General features: G+C 46.5%; 1 protein-coding gene across 2 annotated transcripts in view; it reads left to right on the forward strand.

The window, feature by feature from the left end:
- The window catches only part of LOC133130775 (serine/threonine-protein kinase BRSK2-like), a 106,022-nt gene that overhangs the window by 64,614 nt on the left and 22,678 nt on the right, over nt 1-18,730 (forward strand). For both annotated transcript variants that reach the window (XM_061245599.1, XM_061245600.1), the window contains exons 3-8: nt 2,987-3,072; nt 6,135-6,275; nt 11,908-12,024; nt 15,258-15,291; nt 15,478-15,546; nt 17,573-17,719. In XM_061245599.1, coding sequence (XP_061101583.1) covers nt 2,987-3,072; nt 6,135-6,275; nt 11,908-12,024; nt 15,258-15,291; nt 15,478-15,546; nt 17,573-17,719 — 594 coding nt within the window. The remainder of the gene's footprint in view (nt 1-2,986; nt 3,073-6,134; nt 6,276-11,907; nt 12,025-15,257; nt 15,292-15,477; nt 15,547-17,572; nt 17,720-18,730) is intronic.

Here is an 18,730-nt window from a genome sequence, read left to right on the forward strand (position 1 = left end):
TCCCGTGTTTATTTGTGCTCTGCAGTCGCAGAGGTCCGGGTGACAGCCCTTTGAAGGCTGTGCTTTGATGGTAATATATCACATTTCCCCAGGTTCCACGCTGGGTTTGAGGAGGCTGCTCTCGCGGCGCGGCGCGGCTGAGTGTGTCTGCTCTCCGCGTTCGTCTGATCCTAACCGCCAGGAGCCGCGGCCACCCGCCCGCCCGCGTTCTCCCGGGGCACCGCCGTGGATTCTGGGGCCGCTGCCGTGTTCTGCAGAGGCCCTGCCGTGTTTCCCTGGAGCCACTTGTGCCTTCTCTAGGGAAGCACACGTTCTTTTGGGGCGAGTGGTAGCGCGTTATCGAGGGATGCTGATGCATTCTGGAGGGGTGCAGATGAATAAGATATCACTGATGATGGACTAATATCTGCGTCTTCCTCTGTTATGGGCCATTAGTGTGCTGATGACCCAGAACCCCAGCACAGTGTGACACTGACTCTGACTGAGGAGTGAAGGCTGGAGACACTTCACTTAGAGGGCTGCAGTCTGTGTCAATGACTACGTCACTGATCCCAGAACAGCCTCACTGGTGCTGCAGGATGGTCCACGCCATGTTAGCATGTCTGCATCATCTTGATGTAACTGAGCTGTGGCTGATCCCAGTACAGCCTGATAGGTTTTCCTGGTCGGTCCATGCCATGTTAGCTTGTCTACATCATCTTGCGTCAGAGGACTTTGGCTGATCCCAGTACAGCCTCAGCGGTTGCCAGATGGGGTCATGCCATGTTAGCATGTCTACATCATCTTGACGTTGCAGGGCTATGGCTGATCCCAGTACAGCCTGATAGGTTTTCCTGGTCGGTCCATGCCATGTTAGCTTGTCTACATCATCTCGACATCGCAGGGCTATGGCTGATCCCAGTACAGCCGCAGAGGCACTGCAGGATGGCCAGCGCTATGCTAATGTGAGCGCCTCATCTGCAGGTGATAAAGCGGAGTGTGCCGTGTAGCTGATAGCTCCCATTAGCCCCAGATTAACCTGATTAGCTCAGGCCTGTATTCCCAATGATGTGATTCTTCAAAAGAGAATTATCCCCAGTACAGAATCACAGACACCGAGAGGACAGGCAGTCTGTTGCTCTGTTCACTTCAAAGTGGGACAGGTATTCTACCTGTCTGCAGGATGAGCCGGTGGGCTGTGTGAACTCGTCTTATTCCTCCTGGTCCCTGCCCATGCCTGGTTAGCTGGGACAGGTATGATGTCACTATGATGAAGAGGTCAATTCAAGAACAGTTACAGCAAAAATGTGAATTAAAAACACCACAGCACAGTTATAATACACTTTTGGCTTGCCGTTAAGAAACACATGGTTGGGTCAGAGAAGCAGACAGTCAGTGTTTTTGAGCTAAGCGCTGATCCACTGTGATAGGCGAGCACGCCAAGAGCATGCCTGTGATGCAGAGTGGCTCAGGTATTACAGGAGTCCAAAGCAACATTGGCTTGCTCTAGGGGTTTCTGCAGTGAAGAAATAATAAATGTGTGCTACAGATCACATGCATGTTAACGCTCTCTGCTTGCAGAATTGTCCTATAAACCTGCTGTTTACACTCTGATAGCACCATGGCCCACTGCTCAACAGACAGGGATTGAGTGCGTGTGTACTGTGTGTCTGTGTGTGTACTGTGTGTGTGTGTGTGTGTATCTATATCTGTGTCTGTGAGTGCGTGTGCGCATTCATGTGTGTGTGTGTGTGTGTGTGTGTGTGCTTGTGCATGCATGCATGTCTGAACAGACAGTGAATACAGATTGTAATATGTGACAGTTGGCTAATGAGGACTCCAGAGCTCATTTGTCAGAATGTGAATTCATTTATTTATCCTTCCAGAGACCTTGATTATTTACTGGCCTTGTTAATCTCAGAGAATTGACCCAGTGGAAGAGCACTGACTTCTGTCATTATTATGGATTCATTATGATATCATTATTCATGATATGACACAAGGCTCTATAGTCCAGCAGTAACAGATAGGATCTCTATAAAAATATGGTGTGAGAGTTTATCATAGTGCTCTCTCTGTAAAAGAGCTGTTTTCTGTGTGTGTGCAGTATTGTGCAATGCTAGCGTGGTGCTATGCTATCCTACAGTTCTGCTGTTGTCTCAGGTAATGCTGCTTTGGGGAGCGGTGCCTGACTTCACAGTGAGATGTACTGTAGAACGCCCGAGAATAATGTGAGGTTAAACTGTCTGTGAGTAGCCATCATCCTGTATGTCTACATTACAGTATCAGCAAGGGATTATGGGAATACTGTGACAGAAGGATATAATATAATAACAGGTAGTGAAATTGGGCACAGCATGAGTGCACAATGATCTGTGGGTAACCATCAACCTGCATGGCGACAGTATCTACAAGGAATTATGGGAATACTATCAGAAGGACATCATATAATGCTCAGTAGTAAAAGTGGGAACAACATGAATGAACAATGCTCTTTGAAAAACCATCAGCCTGTATGTCTGCAGTATCTGCAAGGAATTATAGGAACACTGTCATAAGGATGTACGGTAGTACCGGGCACTGACAGCGCTGCACTGGAATCAGGGTGGAGGCGCTCGCCGGGATCCCAGTGTGGGTCTAATGGATCTAATTGCACATGCTGCCATTTTGGCTCCGTTGGCTGCGGCGTGGGCTCTGCCCAGCCGGGTGCGTGCCCATGCTGCGATAGACAGGTCTCGCAGTGTACAGCCTCTGTTCCTTGGTATCTCTCGCTAGCATCAAACGCTCATTGAATGCTCGTTAAATGTTCTGCCGGTGTTGCTGGCTGTGGAGTAATGGAGTAGTGGCAAAGGGGAGGGTGTTTTTTATTCCCGCTCAAAGCCTTCAGGCCGTGAGGCCCGTCGCGCTCCTGATATGGTGCTCCTCACGGTGCTCTTCACGGACCGAATAAGAAACACGTGACGTAAATGTTCTGACTCCTCACGCTCTCTCTGTTTCTGTTTTCTAGGTGGAGAGGGAGATTGCTATTCTGAAGCTCATCGAACACCCTCATGTTTTAAAGTTGCACGATGTCTATGAAAATAAGAAATATTTGTAAGTATGGCCATGCTATTTGCAAATAAGAGTGGTGTTGTATTTTATGTGCTTGAATTGCGCTAGCTGAAGTTAGACATGGAATGGTAAATGGTTGGCATTTATATAGCGCCTTTATCCAAAGCGCTGTACAATTAACGCTGTACAATGGCTGCCATGCAAGGTACCGACCAGCTCGTCAGGAGCAAATGGGGGTTAGGTGTCTTGCTCAGGGACACTTTGACACAGCCCGGGCGGGGGATCGAACCGGCAACCATCCGACTGCCAGACGACTGCTCTTACTGCCTGAGCCATGTCGCCCCCCATGTACTAGAAAAAGAGCACAAGTGTTGGAGGCTGTTGGTGGACTGCATCTGAGTGTTCCATAGCAGAATGCCTGCTGTACAACTGCAGAACTCTTTACAGATGAGCAAGAACAGCATGCTGGGAAATGTAATTTTGTGAATCATTCATTATATTCTATTTGTGCGTACGGTACACTAGCCTGCTGGGGGACAGGCACTAATGCTAATGAAAGTCAAATTCAGTATTAATAATTACATGATGCTCTTATCCAGCTATGCTCAACTGAAATCTGCAAGGGGGTGACAGAGTGCCTTGTTAGGTAAACATGGCAGCAATGTGCTTAACATACGAGTCATCATCATTACATTTACAAATATTTGTGATTGCGAGCAGCATGTACATTATACTAATCTCATATTTGCAAACTTAGGAAGGGGGGATGTTTGTAATTTCATGAGAGGATTAGTTTCCATGGTGACTATCACATTATTGATTTTATTATACAGAAATCCGACTCTAATTGAAATGCGATTACACAGATTAATATATTCACTGCAGATTAGTATGTTCACTGGGCAAAACCAATGCACACAGAGAGGCAAAACTATGCACCTGCACATCTACAGTATGCATTTAGAATACATGCTCAATATATCACACGGCCAGTCCCTACTAGGCCTTTGTAATCACTTCACATGCTCTTTACTTCTTACTTTTCTGTGAGTGATTTTGATTTTTATGTGTGTGAGATATGTGTGTATATGTGTGTATGTATAAGCTACTGGATGCCTAAAATTTCCATCGAGATGAATAAAGCATCTATATCTATCTATCTATCTATCTATAAATTCAATGCATCAAGCTTATGCACTTATGTACAGTGGGGTCCAAAAGTCTGAGACCACTCGTGAAAATGTTTCTATTTTGCATTCTTTTCTAATTTAATAGAAATAGTTTTGTTACAAATTATATTATCAGCATAACAATTTGAGTGAAAAGTTCTGTTCACTCACTGAGTACTTTAGTAGGTAGACCTGTACACTGGTTTGTGAATGTAAATATTTAATCACCCAAGCAGCAACAAAATACATACAAGCATTCAGACATGGTCAATAGGTTCAGCTGTTTCCAGACCAAATGTCAGAATGAGTAAGAAATGTAATGTAATCTAACTTTGACCGTGGAATGATTGTTGGTGCCAGTCAGGGTGGTTTGAATATCACAGAAACTGCTGATCTCCTGGGATTTTCACACACAGCAGTCCCTAATGTTTGCAGAGAGTGGTGCAAAAGACATTCAGTGAGTAGCAGTTCTGCAGGCAAAAATGCCTTGTCAGTGGAGAAGGGCCAGACTGGTCAAAGCTGTCAGGAATGTGACAGTAACGCAAATAACCACACAACAGCGGTATGCAGAAGAGCGCAATGTGTCAAACCCCTAAGTGGATAGGCTACAGCAGTAGAAGTCTAAAGAATAAGTCTAATAAGTACCTGATAAAGTGTATATCCACACAATGACTCTGACTCCACATAAATATCTTGCACAAGCTCCATGACTACCTGCTGTTATCATTTAATCTTAGATTTTTATATCTAGTTAAGTCACTGTAAACACATGATCACTCATTTCATCACAGTTTTAACCATAGGATTCCAGCACCTGAAAGGAATATGTGTGGAGTATACTGCTTGTGCAGAAATAAATATGTATGTAGATCCACCAGCTCCCTCAGTAATTCAGTGATTGGTAAATGTCAGGAGGTCCTGGGCCTATTCTGAAATATTCAGGTGGAACAGACAGGTGACCGAAGAGTGCAGTGTTGAGTGTGAAAATGTTAGTCACACATAGTGTTTGACACAGTGTTTGACACATAGTGTTTGACACATAGTGTTTGACACATAGTGAGATGAAGGACTGGTGCTAATGAAGGAAAAGCTGTGGGAAGCGGCAGGAGCCAGTCTATGGTGCCATTCTGCCTTCGCCCCGCCTGCGGTTAGCTGAAAGCAGACAGTGGGCATCCCGACCGCAGCACAGGCCAAAACACTGGCATCCTGAGTGTACTCAACCTAAAAAAAGGCAGTGACATCATTGGCCACAGCCATCCTAGAGCTAAACATCTGTGAAGGGAGTGATGGGTAATATTATGACAGGAAGTCAGTGGCAGATGTGTCAATCTATGGGCTCAGTGCATTGCTTATAAAAGGCTTCAGACTTGGGGTTTTTTTTTGTATCAGAGATTAAATTTTCCATCTGAGCGGGGTGGGGGGTATTGTTGCTAGCGTGGTGTGTAGCTGCTAGTGACCTGGAGAACTGGAAGGGATTAAACTTCAGTTTCACTGGAGCAACATGACAGATAACAGACTCATCAGCATAACACAGGTCAAAGGTCAGCTACAGCACATTTCCCAATGCTACTGAAGAAAAAGAATATATATACACTCACCGAGCACTTTATTAGGTATTTATTAGACTTGTTTTTTTAGTCTTCTACTGCTATAGCCCATCCACTTATGATTTGTTGTGTGTTCAGAGATGCTCTTCTGCATACCAGTTGTAATATGTGCTTATTTGTGTTACTGTCATCTTCCTGTCAGCTTTGACCAGTCTGACCCAGACAAGTAATATTTATTTAATCTGGTATGAAAAGGTCCAAATTTGTGCTGTATACTGTACTATACTATACTATACTTCATACAGTTAATCAAACGTTTCCCTGTGTGTACAGAAACATGCTTATATCATACCGCGTTTTATGAGTGTGTGTTGTTCCTTCTTTCCAGGTATTTGGTTCTAGAACATGTGTCTGGAGGAGAGCTTTTCGACTACCTGGTAAAGAAGGGGAGGTTGACACCCAAGGAGGCCCGAAAATTCTTCCGACAGATCATATCAGCGCTGGACTTCTGCCACAGTCATTCCATATGGTGAGTGCTATTTATACACGGCGCTCCGAAATGTTCTCACCCTGCCCTTTCACGACAGCACCTCATTTACACCTAATCCTAACAATCCCAACATGCACAGTTGGGGTAGTCCTCATCAGGGGTGTGAGTGCTGTTATTTCAGAAGTAGTTCATGGAATAAGTCCCAAAAAATATGACGGAAATAATTATTTCCCCTATCAGTTTCATTGTTTTTTTTTTTACACATAAGTTACTGTAAGCTTATATTGATGTATTTTGCAAGTGTAAACACTCATTATTCCTATTTTCGGCTGCTAAGGGGAGTGTGCAACAGTGCGGTTGCACAGAGTTCTGAGTATACAACTAGCAGTAGCGCGTCCATATCTTTTCCCTGCTTAGAACTTGCTACCCCTGGGCTTTCAATTACCGCTGTATCACACTCAAAGATATCTTTTAATGATTCTGCAGGAGCCATTTCTCTCATGTCTGGCCTCAGGGTCTGTCTTGTTCTGATCTTTCAGTGCCATTGCCCCATTAGCTCAAAACTTTATTTACTTTGAAAGGGAATCGATGTCTAAGGAAATGTTTGATTCCCTGGAAACTGGAGTTTCAGACCGGGCCTGTTGGGGAGCTCTCCTCTCAGTTCTATTCTGTTTTGAAAGGTTGGACACGCAGTTCGAAAAAGGTGGGTAATCGGATGGTAGCACTGTGGGCGGAGCCCCTGCATAAAACCACTATTATGCGATTAGCAGGACGGATATCGGTGTGTCTGTGTGCAAGAGATAGAGCAATCAGTGTGTGTGTGTGTGTGTGCGTGTGTGTGCGGTGTGTGCGTGTGTGCACGTGTGTCTGTGTGTGTGAGAGAGAGAGCAATCATATCTGTGTGCCCATGTTTGTGTGGGCCAAACCATGCTGTGTACGTGGGACTGTTGGGGTCATGGGGTTGCCCTGGACATATGGTCATTTAATATTCATCAGCTGTTGCAGAAGCCCATCTCCCATGACACTTGTTGTAGTTGTAAAGCTGCAGAATGAGTAAACATCGGGCTTTATAATAACTGTGTTCTGTGAAGCCAGTCTTCCCAATCAGCCTCCGATGTGGCCTCAGGAACAGCACTATTGATGTGATTCGCCTGAAACATTCTGATACCTACGTTAATCAGTATCTCATTATAACTCTACATGACCTCATGTGAGGCCGGCTTCCAAGAAAGGAAATATGCATCCATATTCATTATGCATAAGCCCGTGCTTTTCTCTCATCTGTATCAGTGAACGTGAGCACTAGAAGCAGATGGAGGCTGTAGTTCATAAATAGTTGCCTTTAGGCATCGAAACACATCTGTGCAGCTCTTCCACTGCCAGACAGAACCAATGAGAAAAGGCCTCATTCTGGCCCTACTTTCAGCACTGAGAGAATTGTACAGCAGGTTAAACAGACGCACCTGGTTATTCAGGGCTGTACGAAAGTGTCAGACTCACCTGGTTATTCAGGACTGTACAGGTGTAAAGGTGTTATACTCACCTGGTTATTCAGGACTGTACAGGTGTGATGGTCTTACACTCACCTGGCTATTCAGGGCTGTACAGGTGTGTTGGTGTTATACTCTCCTGGTTACTCAGGACTGTACAGGTATGTTGGTCTTATACTCACTTGGCTATTCAGGACTGTACAGATGTAAAGGTGGTATACTCACCTGGTTATTCAGGGCTGTGCAGGTGTGATGGTGTTATACTCGCCTGGTTATTCAGGGCTGTGCAGGTGTGATGGTGTCTTTTCTGGTGCGACTGTGTGCCCAGTCAAGATGAAGCGTAAAAGCTGTGTATTGTTAGGACTCAGGATATATGCATAACAATTATATCAGAAACTACAGTGCCCTGAGTTAAGTTGCAGTCATGAAGTGCTGAAGAAGCCAGCAGGCATCAAGATGTCTTCTTCCAGAAGAAGCATAGTGCTTCGAATTCTGTGCTTAATTGGATGGTTGTGGAGTGGAAGGACAGATGGTTTCCCAGGGCCATGTGTTTGATCCCATTAGATCGATTGAATTAGAGTTCACAGGTATAATGTAAAATGATCTCTCCCCTGCTTGTACTGTACCTGGAGTCAAAGATTTACACCCAGTATACCCATCTGTTCTGGATACCAAGCACCGCCTCATCAGCAGGGGGAAATTAGGCTAGACACGGAGGCTGTTGGTGGACCTGAGGCTACCTTGTTTGCAAAGATGGGGATGAGTCATTCCCTTTTTTTTGGCAGGCTGTCTGTTCTTCCGCCAGCCTCGCTCAGAGACCAATATAACTTGGTTTCTCTTTGGCTGCAGCATACTCATCCTCTCAGTTATGTGGGATTGTGGGATTGAGTCATCCCCCAATGTTTACCGGTGATTGGTGCCTCTGGCAGTTACCAGCCAGTTAAGGCAGAAGTGATATGTGGTGTGGTTCATTCATCTCATGTGATCTCATATGTCCGCCCACACCATCCTGGCTCTCTCTCTCTTAGTTAGCACAATATGGCCAGTATGTGCAGGAGTGCAGAAACCATGAAGGAATGATACACTCCTCTCACCCATAAACCAGTGCGCCGTCTCACTGGGACCAGGTGAGTGCTGCCATGAAGCCACACAATTCCCAGAATTCCAATTCCAAAATGGGATTTTGCTGCTGTGTAGATCCCACTAATGTCCATTTTCTCTCCTCCTCCCCTCCCGCCACAAACACACACACACATTCACAAAGGGGCACCTGCATGCACACATTGTAAGTGAAAAAAATGTAAACGGACATCTCAAGAGCAGATAAACATGTACATATTCCAATCACGTCAGCAAATATCGCCTTCCCATCTGCATTTTTACAGCATTTATGACACTAGCAACCCCTGCAGTGCTTTACATGTTTTCCTTTTATAGCAGCAGATGTACTGTAAAATCAGGCTGTTTGGGACATTCCCTGTGCGGATCTGTCTGCTGTAGGTGGAGGTCTCAGCGCTAGTTTTTATGCGTCTATGGCGCATGATCACTGTTGCACGAGAGGTGCATGAGGGTTTGGGGAATGGGGGGGGCATTGCTGTGAGTGGAGTTTAGTGAGGGCCCATGGACATAAAGTGTTGAACCGTTAAGAGGAATGAAGTTCAGCGATGGAGAGAGAGCGAGAGGGAAGCACCCTGCTTTTCACCTTTAAGAAAACATTGCAGTGCTCAATTCAGCCCGGTGTAGCACTGCCATTTCTCTTTATAGTTAGCAAGCAAAAATAACTATTGCACATACTGTATGAATAATGCATATGTACACAATATCCAGTATATGTGTACAGTGTAATATAAAATACAAATGAGCCAGTAAACAGAAAGAAAATATGAATTTGCCAGGAGTTCTCCCATCCATGTGCAAGCCCACACTTCAGCCATTTGGCAGGAGCAGGGTGCACAGTGGCAAAAAGTACCGTGCTGATTTGGCCATCTTGAGGAACTCATGCATAAGTTTCAAATCTTGAAATAAGCGCTGCATCTCATTGAATTCTTGACCTCGCTTCGGCAATAGTCCTCGCCCTCAGTTCCCCATAAATCATTTGCTTGCGTAAGGCTTCGGCTGACGTTTATTGCACTGAATACATCAGAAATGCATTGTGGGTAACTCTCCCGCTCTATCTTCGCTGTGTCTGGCTGTGATCGATGGCTGAACCGGAGTGACTGAACGTGGGGGATAAAGAGTTCAGGAGAGGATACCGTTCTCCCCTGCAGTGTTATGAAGGTGGCGCGGAGACATATTAGACAGACAGGAAGGCCTGTACGAGTGAGATTACAATGTGTGGACTGTGCTAATGCCTTACACCGCCTTTAATGGACCATTAATAGCTGCTTTTGCCCTGACAGCTAATAAACCACCCAAATGCAATTTGCCCTTATTATGCTGTTGAAGAATAAATCTCTGCTTTACTGCTGCCCCCTTTGAGGTCAGTCACAAACGTTCCCGCGTCTTCTCTTCGCGAGGTGTAGGTGTGTGCGATCGCACCCCACGTGTCAACGGGCTGAGAATAAACCTGTGACTAGGCCGTGGCAGCACCTGTGTCTGTGTGTTCATCCCGTGCTCTGCCCTTTTGGGGTGTTGTGGTGGGCACCTGTGTCTGTGTTCAGCCTGCACTCTGCCCTTTTGTGGCGTTGTGGTGGCCACCTGTGTCTGTGTGTTCATCCCGTGCTCTGTCCTTTTGTGGCGTTGTGGTGGGCACCTGTGTCTATGTTCAGCCTGCTCTCTGCCCTTTTGGGGTGTTGTGGTGGGCACCTGTGTCTGTGTTCATCCCGTGCTCTGCCCTTTTGGGGTGTTGTGGTGGGCACCTGTGTCTGTGTTCAGCCTGTGCTCTGCCCTTTTGGTAAATGGTTGGCATTTATATAGCGCCTTTATCCAAAGCACTGTACAATTGATGCTTCTCATTCACCCATTCATACACACACTCACACACCGACGGCGATTGGCTGCCATGCAAGGCCCCGACCAGCTCATCAGGAGCATTCGGGGGTTAGGTGTCTTGCTCAGGGACATTTCGACACAGCCCGGGCGGGGGATCGAACCGGCAACCCTCCGACTGCCAGACGAATGCTCTTACTGCCTGAGCCATGTCGCCTTTTGTGGCGTTGTGGTGGGCACCTGTGTCTGTGTTCAGTCTGCGCTCTGCCCTTTTGTGGCGTTGTGGTGGGCACCTGTGTGAGTCTGCTCTCTAGTCTCATGCAAACCTGTGCTGCGCCTACGGGAGCCGGGCTGAGCTGAACCCCGACGAGAGAGCTGCACTGGCATGAGTCATTGCCTTGCCGTTTGCTTTCTATCACTACACCTGTCACTTTTGAAAAGAAAATATTTCTGACGCCACGGAAACGGCATCGCTCTGTCTAAAGGCGCCTTTACAGCTTCCCGCCCACTGATGAACTTGCATAAACTCACTCATTAAGAATGTGTTTCCTGCACACGGTAAACGCTTCTGCACCAAATGCTGTGTTCTCGTACTGTGGCCCGTTTTTCTCAGGGGACTGAACTGTGGAGGAGAGAGAATCTTTCTCATGATGTGGGTGAGTGAGGCCTCCTGGGAGATGACTGGATGTATCAGCACTGCGGCAGGATGGGGTGGGGGGGTGTCTTCTCTGTGTATGTGGGACACTGCTGGAGCTGCCTTATGCAGGTAAAAATCTAGAAACAGAAAAATACAGAAACAGCTTAGTAGCAGGTGGTGCTGGGAATGGTTAAGGGAATTATACAACTTGTAAACAAACCATACAGATGGCATACACTCAGTGAGCACTTTATTAGGTATTTATCAGACTTATTGTTTGGACTTATTGGTCTATTGCTGCTGTTGCCTATCCACTTAAGAGGTTTGATGCGTTGTGTGTTCAGAGATGCTCTTCTGCATACCACTGTTGTAATGTGTGGTTATTCGCGTTACTGTCACCTTCCTGTCAGCTTTGACCAGTCTGGCCTTTCTCCTCTGACATTCACAATGCTTTTTAGCCCGCAGAACTGCTGCTCATTGGATGTTTTTTTGTTGTTGTTGTTTTAGAGAAATTATAGAGACTGTAAGTATAAATTAACTAATTTCACATTTATTATTAACACCCAACTCCACCCCATGTCTGTCTGTCTGTCTGTCTGTCTGTCTGTCCTCACAGCCACAGGGACCTGAAGCCAGAGAACCTGCTGTTAGACGAGAAGAACAACATCAGGATAGCCGACTTTGGCATGGCTTCCCTGCAGGTTGGGGACAGTCTGCTGGAGACCAGCTGCGGGTGAGTGCCTCGCCGTGCCGTGTGAAGTTACAGCGGTCACATCCGTTCTCTTTCACAGACGCGCCCGCGCTCGCCCTGTCCGCACGCGGGACTCTCTCTTTTCCCCTCACTGCGCCACGGTCTTTCTTTACACTTTCGTTCATTACGCTGTCTTTAGTGTAGCGCTCCGCAGCTTCCATAAACAGGCTGTGGATAAAGGGTTTAAAGGCTCCCAGGTGTGAAAGTGGCTGCTTCCCTGAGCAGCCTCAGCGGTCTCCTATTAGCGGGGGTAAGGAGCGTGTCGCCCCGTCGTAAAACAGGAGCACGTATGCGGAGATCGCTCAGAGAGGACGCGGGCTCAATCTGGACTGCAGGGGAGATAAGATCCTTAACTAAAGACAGGGGAAGGTGGAGGGGCCGCCGCTGCAGCGTGGTGGATTAGCGGCCATTAATCTCCCGCTATCTGCATACATCACAGGCCCGCTCGCTAGCGCGGCGTGACCGCGGTGTTAAGTGAAGGAAACCAGCCACTGCTCATAAAAAGGTATACCGCCGATGCTGATTGGCTGTGACTCATTGACGAGCACATTGCTGATACGACCGGCTGTGAGTCATTGACAGGCACATTAATAATGCGGATTAGCAGTGACTCACGGAGAGACATACTGTGGATTGGGCTGTTTCCGGCCCTCCGGTGTCATCGGAGATAACGCTGGGCCACTTCAGCCGGCTGCCCAACTTTTGAGCTCGTCTACGACAACAGAGCTGTGTGTGGAAAATCAGCGTTTGCACCCCGAAGTCATACTGCCATGGGTCATGCAAGGGTGTCCACGTCTAGATACCTGCTCCTGGAGAACACGGCAGAGCTTTTCACCCGGGCCTGCGGGCTTCCCCAGTCACAGACTGGGCTGTCGACAACCACAGCCAGCCGTTTCACAATGATTTCCCATGAGCCACGAAATGAGAAAAATGAACGCTGGGTCCGAAATCACTCCCTCGTTCCATCGCACAATCACACATTCACTATTCCCTCCATGGAAAACACTCCGTAGAAAAATGTAGATTTCGGACGCTTATGAATCATTATTTTGTGTCGCCATTGATCGGTGGGATGTGAATACCTTAATTTGCTGCATATTTCCATGCTAAAAAAATTTTCAATGAATATCTAAGTAGTGAATATGTTTTTATGGTGTTTCTCTTCTCAAACTTTGGTGCAACAAAAAGTTGGGTTTGAACGATTTAACCTATACCAGTGTGTTTGTCTCATCTCTTCTTCTTTCAATTTGCCGGAGTGCACGAGCAGAGACGAAGCACTGCATTGTGGTATTTTTATGAATAAATAGCGTATATGCTTTGTACCCTACATTTCCCATTGCCTTGTGGGGAATTTTTGAGGGCACTACATAGTGCATAGATTTTACGGTTTGAAATTTGGACACCTAAATAAAATGATGAAAACTGAATAAGGAGCGATTTCGGACAAAGCATTAATGTCCCTCCTGTTATTGCTCCTAGCAGCTGCTTCCATTCCTATCAATTGTACTTGTTGAGGGTGTCAGGTCTGTGATGTCGTAGGAATGAGAATATGAGGTCAGGATGTGGGCAGGAGAACATGATGTGGATGTGTCTGTGATGTCATAGGAATGAGAATATGAGGTCAGGAGAACATGATGTGGATGTATCTCTGATGTCATAGGAATGAGAATATGAGGTCAGGATGTGGATGTGTCTCTGATGTCATAGGAATGAGAATATGAGGTCAGGATGTGGATGTGTCTCTGATGTCATAGGAATGAGAATATGAGGTCAGGATGTGGATGTGTCTCTGATGTCATAGGAATGAGAATATGAGGTCAGGATGTGGATGTGTCTCTGATGTTGCACTGCTCACCCTGATCCACCCCATACCAGCTGTCCCAGTGCCCAGGGTGCCTGCAAAGTGTGTCTTTACTGCAAAGGCACAGTGCGATTATTGATTGTCCCCACATGCCTGAATGCCTCATCTCTAAGCACAGATATGACAGCTTTTAATTAAACTCATTCATCTTTATCTCATGCTGCCTGCAGCTGCTTTGACACAAATGTATTCTGTTTACGGGTAATGGACTCTAGTTGAATTTGAAAGTTGCTGGGCGAAGGGGCTCTCATGCAATTCCAAAGCAGCGTCAGCCCATTTGGGGGTATCTGTTTATTCATCGGATAAGTCCCTCAACTCCATATCTTATGGAAAGCAATATGTCTAACCACCCCTCCCCATGTGCTGTTGCTCAAGAGTGTCCTCCATCTGCTCCTATAGGGAGTGGGTTTGCAGTTACAGTGACCCTGCTTTTCCTAGCCACTTGTAATCGACTGCAGACTTTCACCCAAAAGCTTTCTGTTCAATACTAGCTGAAGCAGGACTGTAGGTGGATGGGTTCTAGTCCACCTTCAGGACTGTTGTTCATTTCATATATCATAACTTCAGTACATTCTCATCAAACCTCCATGCAAGTGTTCAGCAGGCATGATGCACAAGGTATTAAAGCTGCAGGTGTAAGCAGGTATGATCCAGTAGCTGTAGCTAAAAAGACACAGGTACATACCGTAATAATACCCGAATAACTGAGTAACTGTGTTGTGTTTGGTTTTGTGTCACTGAGCTTGGCAAACTTGTCTGAAACCAAATTGCATGTGTTTGCACAATTCAATATGACACTTGCAATTAGGAACAGTGCATTTGCAAAAGCATGTGTTTGCATTGTGTTGTGTGGGCTGATGTATATTATCCCTGGATCCCTGAAGCTTACCTGTGTACACTATCACTCCTAGACAAATGAGACAGTCACACTCTAATCACTGGTCTAATAGGAACCTGTGTTTACAGGACTTTGCAGGGAGCTCATTAGAGTTCATATACGTACCTCACAGTCTGGATTATTGAGAGGTTTACAGCGGTGTACTAGTGGTAGAAATGCCACGGTGTGATTGATGAAATGTCCCTGTGAGACCCGGGACACACTATGCGGGTTTCGCACATCTCCCTTCTATCTAGTGCCACGCTGGTATGTTCATGCATGTTGGGGTGTACGTAATGTTGCACAAATATATGATTGAGTCAGCATTTATTTCCATTGCCGGTTGCAGTGTCAACACTCTCCATTCAACTGGGTATAGCACAAGCATTACCTGTTTTGTTTCCTCTGACAAAAGAGCTATGCTTACAGGACACACTGCATAAAAACATGAAATATGTGTTGCTCCTCTCTCAACAGATCACCTCACTACGCGTGTCCAGAGGTCATCCGGGTGAGCTACTGAGCTGTATCACCAGTTAACTAATGCAATGCTCTATAACCTGTTCCGCAGAGACCAAAACACACACTCAATTCTCATTTCTCTCTCTCTCTCTGTCTCTCTCCCTCTCTCACTCTGTCTCTATCTTCCTCGCTCTTCCTCTCTCTCCCACTCTCTCCCCTACTCTCCATCTCTCAGGGGGAGAAGTATGATGGCCGCAAAGCTGACGTATGGAGCTGTGGGGTCATTCTCTTTGCACTTTTAGTGGTGAGTGTCAGCTGTCGCCTGTTTGTCATTGCGCAAACATCCCAGGCCTGTGCCACCCCGGTGCCCTACTGCCCTCCAGCCTGTACTGCTTCCTGTTCACGAGCATACTTCCTGTTGTGATTAAATGGTTGTAGTAGTTAGTGTAGTGTACGGTTCATAACATACAGTATGTACACCCACCGCCAGTCCTACAGAAATGCAGGCCACTGTATGTCAAAAGCAGTTGGATTTACTCACGTTATTTCATGCTTTCCGCAACGACAGCTCAAGTTTCGGAGACACAACCATGTATTTTTCCACTGAAACGTTTAGCACAATTTCTGTGTATAAGAGGACAAATATCTGTATTTGAAATGTGAGAGAGATGTCTTAACTGAATGCATTCTATATCCCCGTGTAAACTGTTACTCACTCTGTGCTGCCTTGCAAATGTCAAGAAGAGTTTGTTTGCTTCAAAACTTTAAATCAAGCTTTCCCAGAAAGTGCTCTCACTGTTTGTTGTGTTCTGCTCTGGCCCAGAAGTGTCAAACTGATATAAATCAGTTTTCACACAACTGGAGGAGGGCACTTTGAGCTGGCTGTAGAAATAAGATAACATTTGCAGCATGCCTTGTGGGTACTCCTGTGTGTGCTACAAGCCTTTGTTTATCAGTGTTAATTGAGTGGAGGACAGTGCAATATGTTTTGGCTTCTCAAGCTATCAGATGTGATACCTACGGACTACAACGGCCCTGTTTTTAGGAATAGAATCAGATCCGAGGGAAAGGCCTGTATACCACACACCTTGACTTTATCGGCCCATATTCCTGCGCTGAATGAAGTCGAGGCAGGGATGTCGCCCGACGTTAACTGTATTTCCTCCTGTTTGGTATTCTGACCTCGTTTTGAGTCTCATTCTGTAAACACCGGTGCCATTTTAAGAGAATCTCAAGATTGGTTTTCGACATCTGCAGTGCGGCCTTATTGAGAAAGAAAAGGCAGGTCTTAAAAACTAGCAGTAAAAATGCTCGCTTTTTATTATTGCATGCATATACACTTACCCGAGGTCGGCCAAATTTTCAGAACTTATAAACTGCATGAAACAATGATAAAAAAGTAAGCCTTTTACGATGCGCGTATACCACCCACAGACAGTTAGGACTCCAATTCCCATCATTGTGCGTAGTTTTGTCCCCCAGCCTATAAGGAAGACAGAAATAACTTTTAAATATTACTGTCTGCTAGTCTAAAGGCACATTTTTGTATCTGCCTGTATCGTAATTAGCATGGAAGATACCTCCTGTGTTTTTGGAAATGTAAAAAATCTCTCCCCATGCGTCCCTTTCACCGTGCAGTAATAATGATATTGTGCTGTGGCGGTGGCATCCCGGAGACCGAAATAGACTTTGAGCGCGGGCAGAAACCGCTCCACGTCAGGGCTGCATAAGGAGAAGCCGCAAAGCCAGCGTGTGATTAGTGTGCAGATTGACTTTTCCCTCTTCATATTTGGGCTTTATTATCTCCTGCCCACGACGGGTGTGTTGTTTTATTTTCTCCGGACTCTGCCGTGGAAAGCCAAAGCTCTCGCGCAGCTGTGTGGACCTGGCCCACAGCAGCTCTGCGGCGCTGATTAAAATGTGACGTTCTGCTTTTTTCATTTCATTAGACACTTTTTGCTGCTTTGTAGTTTAATTGCGGTCGGGCCGTGTTGTATGGGAGGCGGCTTTAATCAGGTCTTTGTGCTGGCGCAGTCATTCATCAGTGCTGACATCTGCTGTGTGTCAGGACTCCTGATAAAGCCTTCTGATGTGAGAATGATAAGGCAGCCAGAGAGGAAATCCGGCTAATTACCACTATCGCTTTTTTACCGCAGGCTGCTGTTTCATATCTTTACCTCAAAGTGTCACAGCCAATTTCTTCAGGGAAGTTATCGTGAAACAATAAAGGCGGTTTGATTGAATGGTGTCATATACGCTGTCTCGCTGTAACTGGTTTTCCGCGCTGGCGTACGGACGGGCTCCGTGTGACGTGCGCTTCCTTCTTTCAGGGCGCCCTGCCGTTTGACGACGATAACTTGAGGAACCTTCTGGAGAAAGTGAAGCTGGGCGTGTTCCACATGCCGCACTTCATCCCGCCCGACTGCCAGAGCCTGCTACGGGGGATGATCGAGGTGGACGCCGGGAAGCGGCTCACGGTCAGTGCAGATCACACGACCCTGACACGCCGTGTCACGTGTCACACTGCGCATTTCATTGGAGGCAACGTAGATGACCCATCCATCCATCCATCCATTATCTTAACCCGCTTATCCTGAACAGGGTCGCAGGGGGGCTGCAGCCTATCCCAGCATACAGGCAGGAATACATCCCGGACAGGTCACCAGTCCATCGCAGGGTACACACACCATTCACTCACACACTCATACCTATGGACAATTTAGACTCTCCAATCAGCCTAACCTGCATGTCTTTGGACTGTGGGAGGAAACCGGAGTACCGGGAGGAAACCCACACGAACACGGGGAGAACATGCAAACTCCACACAGAGATGCCCCGGCCGACGGGGATTCGAACCCAGGACCCCCTTGCTGTGATGCAGCAGTGCCCCACATAGATGACCCTTGTTTAATTAATGAATTGATCATGATGTCATTTGTTTGCACCCCACGTCACGTGACCATTGAGTAGGGTGCTTCTGTTAACACACGGCCTGCTGGGACGTGTTTCTGCCGTTTCCACTTTGCTGATGGTGATATTGAATTAGCCTCAGTCCATGGTTCCCCACAGCACTGTGGCAGCTTCAGCACCTCGGCAGTCTGCAGTGCTGCATTAGTGTCTGTACTGTGTCTCTCTGGGGTTTTTTTCTATCTCAAAGACACTCCCTGGTAAAAGAAATACATTAAATAAATACATTAAATTAGCCTCAGTTGACATCACCCTACAAAGCTGCATTGGTCTTACTGTCCTCCAGTTCTCTGTCTGGACCTGGCCCCTCCGACTTTGTCTTGGATCCTTGTTGGACTACCCTCCTGTGGGTAGTGCCCTAGGTTTAACACTGATAAACCGCTCCTTAACTGTCTGCCTCCATGTCAGCCTTGAGACCTGATATTATGTACATGGGTGCAGGCCTGGAACTGATATTATGTACTTGGGTGCAGGCTTGGGACCTTGTACTGGGTGGCATGTTTATCTATGCTCTGGAAGAA

Source organism: Conger conger, chromosome 6 (assembly GCF_963514075.1).
Source record: "Conger conger chromosome 6, fConCon1.1, whole genome shotgun sequence".
Taxonomy (NCBI): domain Eukaryota; kingdom Metazoa; phylum Chordata; class Actinopteri; order Anguilliformes; family Congridae; genus Conger; species Conger conger.